Consider the following 16,911-nt stretch of genomic DNA (forward strand, 5'->3'; position numbering starts at 1 on the left):
AAAAGTGAAAGTGAAGTTGCTCAGGCATGTCCGACTCTTTGCGACCCCAAGGACTGTAGCCTACCAGGCTCCTCAGTCCATGGAATTTTCCAGGCAAGAGTACTGGAGTGGGTTGCCATTTCCTTCTCCAGGGGTCTTCCCAACCCAGGGATCGAACCTGGGTCTCCCGCACCGCAGGCAGACGCTTTACCGTCTCAGCCACCAGGGATGCCCTGGTAGCACGATATTAACACACAAAAATCCTCATACCCTTCGCCAGTATTTATATGAACTGTGTCAGACACCATTGGACACCAGAACCACTGTGCTATTATTTCAATACTCATTGTTACTATTATCACTTAAAATAGCTTTAACATTATTATATTGTCATGTCAATTACAATCTTATAATGTCCTTTAAGCATCTGACAAGGGCTAGTGCTACTGGTGAGTAACACAGGAAAATAAATAACTTTGAGAAGTAGTTAGATGTCATAAAAATGCCATGTAAGGGCCAAACAGCCACTATTTTAGGCTGGGCTGTTAACGTGGGAGAGAGCGTGCTGTGACACATCGGAGACTCTGACGAGAAGACACACGACACTCTCACAGCAAAGATGCTCTACATCTAACTCTTTCTACATCACATGTACTCTCATGGAGATTCTGTCTCAAATTATTCAAGATATTGTCTTGAATTATTCAACGATTTTCATATACATGCAAGTGCCTCAAAGGCATGCCAACGAAGGAACCGACTTATCTTTGGTACCCAAGGCATTGTGCTCGTGCTGTGAAGAGGAAAAAATGTCCAAGACATCACATACAAAAAGATAATTATTGCTGGAAACATAGAGTGAGTGGCAAAAAAGGAAGCACAGGTAAGTAAATGCATAAAATCTCAAGAGGAGAGAGAAGCTACTGTGTTAGGGCAGACTTGGAAACTTCATGAAAATGATGGCCTCTGAGGCACAGGCTACATGTACATGCGTGTGTTCTGACTCACTGACAACTCTATAGGGGAGCTCAAGACATAGGCTGGAAGAAATTTAAAATATAAGGATCAAATTGGAAGAAACAGAATTATCCACAGACAGTAGGACCATTCATTTAAAACAAACTACAGAAAAATTACTCCTTGGAAGAAAAGTTATGACCAACCTAGATAGCATATTGAAAAGCAGAGACATTACTTTGCCAACAAAGGTTCGTCTAGTCAAGGCTAAGGTTTTTCCTGTGGTCATGTATGGATGTGAGTTGGACTGTGAAGAAAGCTGAGCACTAAGGAATTGATGCTTTTGAACTGTGGTGTTGGAGAAGACTCTTGAGAGTCCCTTGGACTGTAAGGAGATCCAACCAGTCCATTCTGAAGGAGATCAGCCCTGGGATTTCTTTGGAAGGAATGATGCTAAAACTGAAACTCCAGTACTTTGGCCACCTCATGAGAAGAGCTGACTCACTGGAAAAGACTTTGATGCTGGGAGGGATTGGGGGCAGGAGGAGAAGGGGATGACAGAGGATGAGATGGCTGGATGGCATCACTGACTCGATTGACGTTGAGTCTGAGTGAACTCTGGGAGTTGGTGATGGACAGGGAGGCCTGGCGTGCTGCGATTCATGGGGTCGCAAAGAGTTGGAAACGACTGAGACTGAACTGACAGAAAAATTATAATTAGTAAGACAATTTAGCAAGAAAGTCATACACAGACCAACATACAAAAGTTAACTAACTGTATGTCTATAGATTAGCAGTAGAAAAAAAAGTACATACATATATATTTAAAACAGTAACTTTCAGAATACTATCAAAATATAAGAGAGTTAGGAATAAATAACAAAAGTGATTAAAGATTTTTATGGAGAAAATGATAACACTTTAAATGACCTAAATAAATGGAGAACTATACCTAATTTATGGATAGATGGTAACCAAGATGGTAAGAAGATCACAAGTAGATTTTTATATCCCTTATTACAACATTTTTACCCTCCCCTCAAAAGTAACTCCAAACACACCAACTGCTATACTCCTCCCTGCGAATCTGAACATGTCACAGACTAGCACAAACTGCTCAGTCACCACTCAGCATGGCAACAAGTCCAAGGACCTGTCCAAGGATTCACCTGCTGCTCACACTGATGGAATAAGCATTCAAGGCAGGAGAAGTTGATGGCACAGACTTTCTTCTGCCACCTCCTCCACCTCTCATCACAGCCAAGCACAGCAGCGCCCCTGGCTTACCTGCGCCCAGAGGAGCACGATCACCTTGGAAGGCCCCACTCACAGCTTCTCGCTGACGCTGCCTGGCTCCGTGGACCTCTGGCATTCATCCTCTGACCTTTATCATTTGATTAGCACATATGCACCTTCTGTATGTCCAAAAATGTTCTGAGACAGCTCTAGCTTGTGCTTTATTTCCCCTTTGGTCCAGACTTAGATGCTGGCTGTTCACCAACTGTCAGACCCTCCTGATCGATGTCTGGGATCTGCCTGCCAAGACACCGCTGCCTATCACCTGCTCACCACCCATGCCTTTGGCTCATGCCACCTGGGTTTTGGATCTTTATGTCTTGAACACCTGGCTTCGTCCTGGCTCCACCATGACATCTGTTCTTCTCAGTTCTTTCCTCTAGCCTTGAATTTCTACAAAAGCCTTATAAATTAACTAAATAAGGTTTGAAAACTTGATTCTTGTACTAGCCTAATTTCCTAAATGCTATTACTTGAGACAGGTTTATCAAATGGTACCAAAGTGACACAAGAGGAAGTATACAGATTCACCCAAATGCACCTCCCTAGAGAGATCAAACGCATCTACCAATAAGGTAATCACTAATCTAACAAGAAAGCAGAACCATGAAACAATATACGAATGTTTTACTTCCTGTTCTTACCTGCTGCAAAAACTCAAGAGGACTGTATTTGGGTCCAAGGACAAAAATTCTCTTTCCTTTTTGCGCCACTCCACTGAATACTCGAGCGAAGGCGATAAAAGACTCCTGCTCGCTTCCTTCCGGGGGCACGGGTTTGGGGGTCTCACTTTCCACCCCCTGCTCATCACCTGCCAGAAACAGAAGGACCATGAGTGCCCAGATGCTCTCTGCATCCAGGAGCTGCTGAGAAACAGAGAGGGGACAAGGAAGACACTGTTGTTAGCTGAGACTGAGCAAAGAAACACCAAGGATAGAAGTATATTGATGAAAGCTACCTTCAAAGCTAAAAGCCCAAGACCAGAAGGATGAGAGTTCCAAGTTTGGCAAAAACCCCATCCGTATCACTGAGGATGGGGCAACTACTGAGAAAAGCTGTACCTTTTGGCTCTTCTCCCTGTGGACTCATTTCAAGGGCGCCTGCATCTTGGGTGGGCTCCACGGGTGCCTGGCCCTGCGCCGCTGCCAACTTCTCCGCATGCCTTCGTCTTGCACGCTCTCGCCTCTCAGCAATCTCCTCCTGAGTGAGAGGTCTACAGGACACCACAGACATGTTAACACCTGGCCACAGCAAAGATCTCAGTCTGTTCCAGCCAAGAAACAGCTAGTGTTAACATGGACAGCAAGGAGATCAAACCAGTCAATCTTAAAGGAAACAACTCTGAATATTCACTGGAAGGACTGATGCTGAAGCTCCAGTATTCTGGCCACCTGATGCAAACAGCCAACTCGTTGGAAAAGACCCTGATGCTGGGAAAGATAGAGGGCCGGAAGAAAAGGGGACGACAGGATAAGACGGTTGGGTGGCATCACTGAGTCAAAGGACATGAGTTTGAGCAAACTCTGGGAGACAGTGAAGGACAGAGAAGCCTGGCGTGCTGCAGTCCACAGGGTTGCCAAGAGTTGGACGCGACTTAGTGACTGAACAACAACGTGGTTGGAGAAGACGGTGGTTGGTCCCCAGTCCCTTCCTGGTGGAAAGTTTCTCCGAGTTCTCTCATTCACTGCAGCAAGAGAAGAGAAGGCCTATCACGCTTTCTCTGGGAACACCGCTGCTGCTGCTTAGTCACTCAGTTGGTTGGACTCTTTATGACCCCATGGACTGAAGCCTGCCAGACTCCTCTATCCAAGGATTTCCCGGCCAAGAATACTGGAGTGGGTTGTCATTTCCTCCTCCGCTGGGAACGCTGGGTCCCCGGCTACTGTGAGCTTATGAAATGACATGCAAGAGCCCGTGTCCCCACAGTCACACACAACAGCACGGAACCTTTCTCAGGCACCCATGCTCCTCCTCTGTAGGGCAAACAGCCGGAAAAGAAAGGGAATCAGTAAGATACCACAGCTCGGAACACTCTAACAGAGAGAGAAGCAGATGACCTCAGTAAGAAACCGAGCTTTTCTCCATGAAAGTAGGAAAATACACCTCCATGGGCAACTAGGGTCCAAGAGGAAGGGCCAGGCCGAATGCTGGCAATTCAGGCCGAACAGGAGGTCCAACGGTGATTATCAGTCACGGTGTCAGACCCGAGTTCCACCAGAGGAAGGGTGTGAGTGCACACGTGTGTGTTTGCTGGGGGCTCGCCTAGGGGGTGGGCCACCTTGCTTGATCCTGTCACGTTGTGCCCGCCTCCTCTACCGCCCCCCAACTTTGGTACTATGACTCCTGCTTCACGCCTCCGTCTCTGGCTGACGACCTCGTCTCCCATCCCGCCATTCCCCTTCCCCTTCTCTCTCCTGGAAGCCACTCAGATGGCCGTACCGAGAGTGCACTAGTCCCATGCGTGCTACATGCCACGTGCTCCTAGAGGTCCTAACGTCAGGTGCCCCAATCCCCTTCCTACATTACATGGGCTGCCCCACACCTGAGTCACCAGCTGTCCACTGCTGTCCTCTTCAGACACCCACCTGCTCGACAAGACCTCCCTCCAGGACTGGACATCACTTCTATTCCCTTAGCACCTGCCCGCTGAAATGGATGAATTTGGTTCTAGGAGTCGGCCCCTTCTAGTCAGACCCACCCCAATGTAGGAGGCAGGGCTGTGCCATCAGATACAAAAATGAAAAGGGAGCAACCTTTGATGATGGCTTGCTCAGGGCTGTCGGGAAGTCACATCTGCTGGCATAAGCTCCTCTCCACTGTAAGCTCTCAGTATTAAAGGTCTTTCACACACAGGATGAAATTTCTAGGCTCTTGTTCTGTCTTCTGGAGCAACACCCAACAAACATACTCCCCTCTCCTCACCTTTCAATCATCTGTCCTCACACCCTTCCCCTCGCCCTTCTCTTCTTCAGGCTACACACTCCAGCTGCCCTGTCAATCAACCCTTACATAACTTATCTTGCTTCTAGACTTTTTATAAGAGTATCTGAAAAGTATGAATTAACCTATGGCTGATTCTTGTTGATACATGACAGAAAACCACAAAATTCTGTAAAGCAATTATCCTTCAACTACAAATTTAAAAAAATATATAAACATGGAATATCTTATTATCACTATAAACAGGGAGGTTAAAAAAACAAAACAAAAAAACCTGATGCACTGGTTAGCGCAGAGAGAAATGGTCTCTTCCAATGGGCTTATCAGTTCAGCTGAGTTCAGTTAGTGAGTCCTGTCTGACTCTTTTCGACCCCAAGGACTGCAGCACACCAGGCTTCCCTGTCCATCACCAACTCCTAGAGCTTGCTCAAACTTATGTCCATTGAGTCAGTGATGCCATTCAACTATCTCATCCACTGTCGTCCCCTTCTCCTCCTGCCTTCAATCTTTCTCAGCATCAGGGTCTTTTCCAATGAGTTAGCCCTTTGCATCAGGTGGCCAAAGGATTGGAGCTTCAGCTTCAACAGCAGTCCTTCCAATAAATATTCAGGACTGATTTCCTTTAGGATGGACTGGTTTGATCTCCTTGCAATCCAAGGGACTCTCAAGAATCTTCTCCAACACCACAGTTCAAAAGCATTAATTCTTCGGCGCTCAGATTTCTTTATGGTTCAACTCTCATATCCATACGTGACTACTGGAAAAACCATAGCTTTAACTAGACAGGCTTTTGTTGGCAAAGTAGTATCTCTACTTTTAATATGCTGTCTAGGTTGGTCATAGCTTTTCTTCCAATGAGCGTCTTAATTTCATGGCCACAGTTACCATCTGCAATGATTCTGGAGCCCCAGAAAATAAACTACTTTCACAACTACGGCACAGACATTGTGTTAACCACTCTGCACATATTATCGAAATATACTTATCCAAACAATTATATGACACAGGTATTCTTACTCCTGTTTTACAAATAAGAACTGGAGCCTTAGGAGAACTACACAACTCGACCCAGAGTCACATGGACAATAAACAGAGGAGCCGTAATTCAGAGCCAGATCTGACTCCAAATTCCATGCTCATCATCTATGGCTATACCCCCCCAATTCAGAAGGAATTAGAAATGATAAAATCATCACATTAAGTAAATGTGATTTTATTGTAGCTTTGGTTAAGAAAGAAGCATATCTGTTCAAGTATATTAAATCCTCATTTTGTCAGAGCTCGTAACAACATTTACATTCATGAAGTTAACATCAAATGTAGAGTCTTGCTGTCCATCAACGTATCTATCCATCCACCCAGCTGACACTTCCTCTTGGGTCAGGCACTGCTGTGAGCGCTGGGAGTGGTGACACAGGTAAACAGAGCAGACAGAAGAGAAGGCAGCAAGGTTTTATTTGAAGAACCCATTGTGTCAACTAGTATTTACTGAGAATAAACAGGAATTCACTTGCAAGAGAACCGAGCTCTACTAGTCAAGGAACGTCTGTGGGTGCTGACTTATTGAGGCTGAAGTGGAGCTAACTGTGGATGACAGTGCTGAGGGGACAGCAGTGACCAACAGTAGAGGTGAAGGTGACCAGAGGTGAGAATGCAGACTGGGGAGGTGAGGCTGGAGAAGAAAGGAAAGAGGCGACAACACTACACCACCCACCCTCAGGATTCCAAGCTGAATATCCACGCCCTGGCCTCTGTGGAGCTGGCTGCAGGGGTGGGCTGGGGGAGGGACAGAGAGAGGGCTGAGGAGCAGGCTGCAGCCGGTGCTACCAGTAACCACAGCGCCAGGGAGTGGAGATGACGGGAACTAAGGGAGCAAGGAGTGCAGTTTCTGTCTGAACATCACATCCTGTTACTACAAGAAACTGGTTCTTAAGAAGGAACCCAAAGCAGCAGACTTAGGGATTTGGGGGGAGAGGAACTGCCTGAAAACCTCCTAGCAGGATCTTACTTAACAGGCATTTAAGCATTCAGTAAGAATTTCTGATAGAGTACTGGAGAAGATGGTGGTTGAGAATGGTCAGAGCAAAGGCCCAGAATCTAAAAAGGGCAGGCAGGCTGGAAGGCTGTTGTCGAGATCTAGCGGTGGAGATTAACAAGCTGCACAGATGATGGAGGCCAGATCCCACTGGTGAAGTGGACACCCATAGGCTGTCCAGCTGGACAGATGTGGATTCACATACTCTTCTGGCCTTCTTCTAGCTATGTGACCTTGAGCACACTCAGTTCAGTTCAGCCACCCCGTCGTGTCTGTCTCTTTGTGACCCCATGGACTGCAGCACCCCAGGCCTCCCTGTCCATCACCAACTCCCGGAGTGTACCCAAACCCATGCCCATTAAGTTGGTGATGCCATCCAACCATCTCATCCTTTGTCATCCCCTTCTCCTCCTGCCTTCAATCTTCAATCAGCATCAGCGTCTTTTCAAATGAGTCAGCTTTTCGCGTCAGGTGGCCAAAATATTGGAGTTTCAGCTTCAGCATCAGTCCTTCTAATGAATATTCAGGACTGATTTCCTTTAGGATGGACTGGCTGGATCTCCTGGCAGTCCAAGGGACTCTCAAGAGTTTTTTCCAACACCACAGTTCAAAAGCATCAATTCTTTGGCACTCAGCTTTCTTTATAGTTCAACTCTCACACCCATACATGACTACTGGAAAATCCATTACTACTTCATCTTTTTAAGGCCTCTTAACTTCCCCAGGTTAGACTGAAACAGTAAATACTCGCACTGCAGAACTACTGTTAGATTTAGACGGCATAATCAACAGTGAGGCAGTTGACTTTTTTTATAAATCAATATTATAAGCTTGATAAACTGCAGCCAATTATTAGTGCTGTTACCATTATTATTTAGAACCTAAAAGAGCAAGATTTGAGATGCTGCCTGAGGCACCAGGCCCTTAAGAAGTACTATTGATTTATATTCTTTTTCTCAGGTTATTTGAAAGATTCCCACACAGAAAGGTCCCAGAATAGATGTGGATAGTAAAGAAGAAGAGCCTTCCAACTCCTGGGTAGAGTGAATCTTTTCACTCCAGACACCAAGATCCTGAAGGGAGAATGGCAAGTGGACCGGCCAAGTTAGACACTGGGACAGCGGAGCCAGCTAGGAGGCTAATGCCATGATCCCCACAAGGAACGACCGGGATCTAATCACTTATACTAGTGGGGGAGGAGGACCCATGTCAGTTCATACGATGTATAAGAGATTCTCCAAGACTTCAGAAACTTGAGAAAGGATCCGTCTCCCACGGTTGAACTCCACCCCTCTCTCTCTCCACACACACACACAATACGCACAAAGATCAGCGAGGTACTCACACATTCAAAAATCTCCAGTGAAGCAGACAGACAGGCTGAGATGAGAACTTGTCTGACGTTCAACAATTGTTAACCGTGGCTACCACTACTCTAACTACTCTTATTCAACTTTATGAGAATTGAGGGACTTCTCTGTTGGTGCAGAGGTTCAGAGTTCACCTTCCAGTGCAGGGGATATGGGTTCGACCCCTGGTTGGGAACTAAGATCCCACAGGCCATGGCACATCTAAGCCTGTCTGCTGCAACCAGAGAAGCCCGCATGCTGCAAAAAAGACCTGATGCAGCCAAAAAAAAAAAACCAACTTTTTTTTTTTTAAACATGAATTTGAATTAACAGTCCCAGAGCTGATTTCAACAACTGTTTCCTCCAGAGGGATCACAAAAAGATCAAGTACTCAGTGAAATTTACGTTCCCACAGGGGCTGCTCCACATGAGTTCCGGGCTGAGGACAGAACTGCACCTTCCCCACCGCACACCCTCCCTGAACCCCACCTCCCTGGCCCCACCTGGCTTCCCTATAATCCTTACCTTGGCTTATTCTGAGGCAAAGCCTTAGCATCAACTGCAAACATTTTGGAAACAAAGATAATAACTGGAGCGGTATCTTCACTTCCGCATTTCATAAAAGCTAAACAGACAGGAAAGAAAAATGTTACTTTAATAATCCAGGCTTTTCTGAAAACAAGAAGTTTAGAACATGGCATCATCTAAATACATAAGCAACCTACAATCTTTCACAACTATAAGAAAAATTTCATTTAGAAAAAAATAAGATTGCTAGAAAAATAGTAGAGTGAGAGCGAGAGAACCAGAAAGGGGAAAAGAAAAGCAAAACTGATACGGTGAAGAAGAGCAGGAAGAAGTCCAGGTAGGAGATGGGCTTCACTACCCTCCAGAAGCCCTCATAACCGTTTCCAGTGGAGAGGGATAGAACTGAGGAATTTTACCAAAGGGCAATGGTCAACAAGGTAGCTTATTAATAAAATACATAATAGTAGTTTTTCCAACCCCTAAGAGAAGTTAGAAAATAAAGACAAAAATATCATGATAACAAAAAAAAACTTAGAAATGAAGATTAAGATGTAATACTATAAAGGTATTGATTTTCCCTAAATCTATAAATTTTAACATAATTTCCTAATCAGCATATGGACATTTTTCTTAACTTACATTAAAAAAAATATTGGTTAAGGAAAAAAAAAAACCACCACTGGTGAGTAATTTTTTAAAATCACCCTACATCAAAATAATTTGCACATAAAGAATTCAAGAGTAAAATTCAAATAAGAAAAGAAGGAAGTAAGAATTAAGTATCTATCAGAAGTCTTGCCAAGGAAAACTTGGAAAGGCTTTGAGGAACAAAGCAACACACCTTGACTCCGATTTTAACAGGCTCACCCTGGCTGCAGGCAATCAAGAACAGACTCAGGGATACCAGCTGGAAGGCTACTATAATACCCAGGTGACAGATCACGCACGGTTGCTTGCCCCAGGAAGGCAGAAACAGAAATGTTGAAAAGTAGTTAATTCTGGATACATTTCAAAGGAAGAGTAAACAGGATTTAAAGATGGACTGGAAATAGGGGCATGAAACCAATGCGAAAATTAAGAGCACGCCATTGTCATGGGAAGCCTAGAGATTGGACAAGATGAGCAGGAGAGTGACTGCAGGTAGAAAACAGATGAGATCCAAATACCAAGCCTTGCCTGGGGCATCCCACAGTTAAAAAGTCAAGGGGATGGAGAAGAATCGGGAAAAAGATAAGACTAAACAGCCAGCTCCAACGGCAAAGATGTGGCTTGGTTTCTTAGCCTCAAGAGGCTATTAGAAGTTCAATCTGGAGATTCCTTATGTAGAGTTCCAGCAAAAGAGATTTAAAGGAGCCTACATGGTGAACTGCTATTCATGCTGAACCTATAAAAACAATCAGGCCAAGTTTAATGAAACTAAACTTATTCTACAAACAAATGAGTCTTAATTTGGCTATACTGGGTAGAAATGAGTGACTTTAGAGAGAAAAAAATTATGTTTCAACAGAAACTATAACACACACTTGGGAATATTAGATTCTAGTTCTGTTACCATCTTTGAGGTTGTGATTTACTATCTGTAAATCCAGATCTGGGCTGGATCCTGAATTCACCAGGTTTCCTCAAATATTAGGCTATAACTTTCCAAACTAACATTGCCACTTTTTCCTCCCACTTTTGATGTGGAAACACCGAGAACCAAAGGTGCTCCTTTCCTGAAGTCCTGAAACTTCAGATAAATTTAAGAGAGACCACCACACAATAGCCCATTTGGGGGCAATATTCTGGCCCACCGTAAGCCACTCGGGAAGTTTACCTGAACATTGGAGGACATCATCAAAGACATTTAAAGACATTTCAAATTGCAAATGATACTTGACTCTAACATCTAGAAATCTGGACTGGTTGTTCCCTAGGTTCAGAAGCTGGTTTATAATTTGCTCCAACCGTGAGCCTTTTTGTCTTCACAGAAATGCCTCTTAGAAATACTGGAATGCTTGCACCTTAGAAGCCTAACTTTGAGAGCCCATTACCGCTTGCAGAAACGGATTTAAAGATGTCTAGTTAAACCTACCGGAGAAGGCAATGGCACCCCACTCCAGTACTCTTGCCTAGAAAATTCCATGGATGGAGAAGCCTGGTAGGCTGCAGTCCATGGGGTCTCGAAGAGTCGGACACGACTGAGTGACTTCACTTTCACTTTTCACTTTCATACACTGGAGAAGGAAATGGCAACCCACTCCAGTGTTCTTGCCTGGAGAATCCCAGGGACGGGGGAGCCTGGTTGGCTGCCGTCTATGGGTCGCACAGAGTCGGACACGACTGAAGCAACTTAGCAGCAGCAGCAGTTAAACCTACTGTCAGGACTAAGAGACTGGCTTAATGAGACACAATCTACCAACTTGGCTTCTGGACTGTGAAACTCCATGAAGAAGGTTTAAGGGCAGAACTGCAGAAGAGCAAACTTCACCACTCCACAAGGTGTTTCTTGAGGAGGGTTAATTTAGGCTGATTGTTTTTAAGGAGCAGAGAACTTTGGAAGTTGTTCTTTTTCTGTCCCCTTAGTTGTCTAACGAATTGAGATAAAGGGCCTGTTCCTGGAATACAACTATCACCAGAAATATCTGCAAAGAGAAGGGGCTGGTGTGGTGGGGAAATCGGCAGGGCCCAGCGATCAGAGCCCACTCTGTGGTCCAGCAAACACTCTTTGTAACCAGACTTTTACTTTTTCATTTTCCATGGCAAATGCCTTTCTCCCCTTTGAAGTTTTAAACCACTGACAGTATTTAAGGTGAGGGTTTCAGATATTTTAGCAAGTTATTCTGTTTTCCCAGGTCTCTCCCTTGTACACGTTATTAACTTGTTTGATTTTTCTCCTGTTTTAATAAAAAAACCAGGGTGGGGGGTGGGGGGATAAAAAGCCCGGGAGACAGGGAGACGAGGAGAAACAGGTGGAAGCCCAGAAGTCAAAGAAAAAGGGGTCTCAAGGAGGAAGGAGGGATTGACTGTGTCAGATGGTAGTGACAGATCTAGTCAGGAGGACTGGGAACTGGCCGAGAGATTTAACAAAGGAGAGTCAACCATGGGTCTGAGAACAGCAGTGATCTGAGGGCAGAGGCTGCAAATCCAACAGAATGGGAGAAAAAGAGCAGGACAGAGTGGTGCGCACAGATGAATTTCATGGAGCCATATAAGGCTGGGAGCAAATGAGGCTCCCTCTCATGGAGCGAACATGTGTGGGGCTTCTAAAGGGAATACAGACCCTGGGGTCACTGTTCCACAGGCCCTGGAAACACAGTCACCTCAGGAATGCATTCCTGGCTACCTGAGAGGATGGAATAGAGCATGATGATAACATTATGAACTGTGATCTGGCAAAAGGGAGAGGTCTCCAGTCTCCTCACTCCACTGGCAGAGCAAAATGGCTCTGGCGAAACTGAAATGTTAGAAAACAAAAAGCATTGGAGAAATGTTTGTGCAATTGTTTACCGGGGGAGTTGGTCATTTGGCCATTTAGCAAGCTAGCATTCAGAAAATTGGTCTAGAGTAGTCTTGACTTTGGATGACCAAAAATACATTGACTGGTGTGTTCGTCTTTACCTCACCTGCTTTCAGAGCCTGGGTTTCTGGTGGGAGAGAATCAAAAGTCTGTGATCCTGCACACATCAGTTTCTCCACTCTCTCAGCTGTAATGTCGAGGGGACTAGGAAGCTTCTGACACACCATAGCTGAAGTCTGCTGTTAAGGACTCAAAAGCCTGAGCAAGTGCTCTTCACCCTGGCAGAGACTCAGACTGTGCACGAAATACTGAAGTAACAACATATGTGTACACGATGCCTGGGCTGTAAGGCAATACTCCGTAAGTCACATCTCAAAACGTGGATACAATCTCAGGGAGTTTGTGGATGCTCTAGAGCCCAGAAAGGGTGCTCATGGCAGATACTCTAACACTGACATCCTGTGGAACAAATGAGGAAGGACCACAGAGCTTAGGAGTTTGGCTGCCTGTGACCCAGTCCTCAAAATCTTTCATACAGTTTCAGTCTCTCTCAACTGGCATAAAACCACCATCAGCCGCTAGCTGCGATACAAGCAGGTCCTCCAACAGAGCGAGGTCACCGTAGGGGTCTGTGTTTATTGCAGCCCTGTGGTCCACTGTTGGCCCACTCCCCAGACACTGCACCCTCAGCCCACCCCACGGGTACCGCTAAGGACACACAGATCAATGACAAGAAGGTATTAATAGTCTAAATTCCTCTATAAAATTACTTTGGTTGAGACTTCCCTGAAGGTCCAATGGTTATACCTTCCAATACAGGGGGTGTGGGTTCGATCCCTGGTTGGGGAGCTAAGATCCCACATGCCTCTCGGCCAAAGAACCAAAACATAAAACAGAATAAAAGCAACGCTGTAAAAAATTCAATAAAGACACTAAAATTGGTCCATATGACAAAAGTCTTTTTAAAAAAAACAAAGAAGATAGTCTAAATTCACCTACAAAATGACTTTAGTTAAGGTAAGCCACTTAAAATCAAGTCCTTTTGGAATCACAAATTTGAGAGGAAGTATCAACAAGGTAAAGAAAATATGGGTTAAAATGAACCAGTGATCCTAACACAAACATCTAAAGTATCTACTTCTGTGCAAATCTTAGTCTAAGAGTTTTGATTTTATGGATTAAGAAACAAAAATTTAAAATGTTTTTTAAGAACATTCAGATTCGTATTAATCTTAATTAATATTAATATATTCATTTCTGAAGTATTTAATACAGTTTCATGGTAAAATATTAAATAATCCCAGAAAAAAACTTACTCTGAATTGGCATGCGTTATCTTCAGAGGACCTCCTGATGGCCAATAACACACTCTTTTTTCTTGTTCTGTCAAAACTATGATTTCATTAACAACCATTAATATAAAGGATACCAAGAACAGCTTGAGATATGGGTAGCCACTGACTGCAGATAGCATTGATCTGAACTTTAGGATCTGAATGCCGTGCCTCTCGGGCTCCGATTTTTAATCCTAAAGAAGTCACGATTTTATCAGTTTTTTCTTTGTCCCTATAGTAAACAAGAGATAGGTGGATGGGAGGTGAGGAGAAAGATTACCTAAGATACAAAGGGGAGTGAGGAAGAGAAACAACATCACAGGACACATTTATTCCCGAGGCACTGCTTGACTATAAAAAAACAAAAACGCTGGAGGGGGGCTCCTGCCATAGGAGTAAACTGCTCAACCTCTACTTTCCACTTCCAAATGAACTTCTCTTGAAAATGTCCCATGAAGTACCATTCCACAATCGTCTTAAACACGCTATGTCAACTGGTAAAACGATTTTATAAATAAATACTAAAAGCAAAAATCATTATTCCACCACTGGAACAACTTGGAAATTTACTAAAGCAAACTTTCTTTTCCACTTGTATCGGGCAAGGTTTTTTCCCTAAGTGACTCCATGAGTGATGCTCAATATCAAGCAGCGTTTCTACTACATTTACTATTTTACTTTAAACTGAGTTTGTAAAAATGAAAGTCTGATGGTTCTTCCCATCCTTTTATCTCTTTGCCTCAGCACTCTATAAAATATTTCTGTTCTGTCCCTCCCGTCATCCTGTAATTGGGTTATACATACTCCTTTAAATGGTTTCCAAGCTTGGTAATCAAAGCCTCTGTAAAGGCTTTCTTCACTTTCCCAGTCTACCTAGTTTTCGGAAGGGTAACTCGTCAAACTGCAAATTATACTGCCCAGAGATAAACAATTTATAACAGTCTTACTTTTTCAAGACAGCATCATACAAACTCCATATATTTTCCAGGATCAACTGTACAAATAAAGGTTTCTTTCCTTTTGCCTGGAAAAAAAAAAAAGGATGCATGGGTTTAAAATTTCTGAATATTTCATTAATATCTAACGTATTCATTCTTGATGTGCTTTACTATCGATGCTTCATTTCTACTAGAAAATACTTATTCAACAACAAAGCGGAGGAAAGTAGCTATATGAATGCTTTAAACAGCCAATAATCCACAGTTACAACTCACTCTTCTCTTTCCGAACCGTGGACACCACACACGAAACCACTTGGGGTGCGGGGTGGGGGGGGGAGTGGATACATCACTGCAGCTGCCCTCCCACTGCCATCAAAAGAACACACGGTACCCAAGCTGAGAGCTAAAGCTCCACTCTAAAACGTCCATGGACTTCGTTCTAAAGGAGGTTCTTAAAATATGAACGCTATTCAACTTCAAGGAAGAAGATATTAAAAAAAACAAAACCCCTATTTCTCTTATCAAACTATACAAAAATTACAGCATGAGCACTTTGAGATGGATACTCTCATAGGTACAAGAGATGGAATATAAACTGAAACCCTCTTTCTCAAGAGCTACTGGCAAGGTACTGGGAAATTAAGTCATTACCTTTGAAGGACTGGTTAAAAAAAAATCATAAAGGCCTAAAAATGTATGCATCAAGATGCCTATCACAGCTTTACTTAAAATATCAAAATATTTGAGAAACAGAAATAAAAACTATGTTCAATCTTAGGAGAATGATTACATGAGTGATAATGATGTAAGAGGGTGTTTGTTACATGACAGGAATTGCTCTTAAGACTTTTCTTGGATATTTCATATAATCACTCCATGAGATAAATATTACTATCTTCAATTTGCAGAGGAAAGAAACAGACAAGTGTCACAGAACCAGAAAGTGGTAGAGCTGAGAGGCAAAGAGAATCTCAAACTATGCTCTTTGCTATTTCACTCCACTGGCTCCTCTTATTATTATTATTATTTTTTTAATTTTTACAATGTTGTGTCAATGCTACTTTCTCCATTCGTCCCCTCTCCGCGTCCCTGTGTCCAAAAGTCCATTCTCTACATCTGTGTCTCCATTCCTTCCCTACAAATAGGTTCATCAATACTATTTTTCTAGATTCCATATATATGCATTAATATACTGTAATTTTTCTCTTTCTTACTTCACTCTGTATTAATAGGCTCTAGGTTCATAAACCTCACTAGGACTCAAATTTGTTCTTTTTTATGACAAATATTCCATTGTATAAACGTACCACATCTTTATCCATCCCTCTGTTAATGGACTTCTAGGCTGCTTCCACGCCAGGGCTATTGTAAATAGTGCTGCTGTGAACACTGGGGTGTCTGGTTTTCTCAGGGTATATGCCCAGGAGTGGGGTTGCCGGGTCATATGGTAGATCTGTTCCTAGTTTTTAAGGAATCTACACACTGTACTGTTTATAAAGAACTTTCAGTGACAAGGGAAGATGGTCACAATAGAATGTCAAGAGGAAAAGCGGCTACATTGTATAAACAGCATTATCTCAATCGAGGAATATATGTTATCTAAACAGAAAGAATGAAAGAAATGAAAAGCATACCATTAGCAGTGTTGGCCTCTGGTATTTTTTTCTTTCCTGTAGCTTTATACTAAGGAATACCTTCTAAAAGGAACATACATGCTCTTCAATGAGAATACATTTATAAAATCCTTAATTTTATATTAAAAAAAAAAGTCTTCAAGAAAGCATCCTTCCTTTGAGGCTAGGTGACTCAGCAGCCCTACAAGACCTCCACCGACAGAATGCTCCAAGGAGCACCTGCCTCACCCATCAGCAATGCATGGTGACTGGTGTTCAATGAGGAGGCCTCGGCTGAGGCTAGGAATACAGGCCACACAGTGACGTCTACAAGAGACGTCTCTTTAGGAAGGGGACACACAAATCCATGATGCAAATACGTGTCTTCAAGTTCACTGGCCCAGGATCTGGGATTTCCGCTCCTCTTAAATAGGAAAAAC

The 16,911-nt window shown here is 43.5% G+C and overlaps 1 protein-coding gene and 1 non-coding gene across 4 annotated transcripts in view; both read right to left on the reverse strand.

The window, feature by feature from the left end:
* The window catches only part of EFL1 (elongation factor like GTPase 1), a 113,946-nt gene that overhangs the window by 74,108 nt on the left and 22,927 nt on the right, over positions 1-16,911 (reverse strand). For all 3 annotated transcript variants that reach the window (XM_070775202.1, XM_070775204.1, XM_070775203.1), the window contains exons 9-14: positions 14,865-14,941; positions 14,013-14,149; positions 12,690-12,812; positions 9,082-9,181; positions 3,294-3,445; positions 2,877-3,043 (exon numbers count right to left, since the gene is read on the reverse strand). In XM_070775202.1, coding sequence (XP_070631303.1) covers positions 2,877-3,043; positions 3,294-3,445; positions 9,082-9,181; positions 12,690-12,812; positions 14,013-14,149; positions 14,865-14,941 — 756 coding nt within the window. The remainder of the gene's footprint in view (positions 1-2,876; positions 3,044-3,293; positions 3,446-9,081; positions 9,182-12,689; positions 12,813-14,012; positions 14,150-14,864; positions 14,942-16,911) is intronic.
* On the reverse strand, positions 137-208 carry TRNAR-GCG (transfer RNA arginine (anticodon GCG)). The gene has a single exon. It is a non-coding gene; the product is annotated as a tRNA-Arg (tRNA).

Source organism: Bos indicus, chromosome 21 (genome assembly GCF_029378745.1).
Source record: "Bos indicus isolate NIAB-ARS_2022 breed Sahiwal x Tharparkar chromosome 21, NIAB-ARS_B.indTharparkar_mat_pri_1.0, whole genome shotgun sequence".
NCBI lineage: Eukaryota > Metazoa > Chordata > Mammalia > Artiodactyla > Bovidae > Bos > Bos indicus.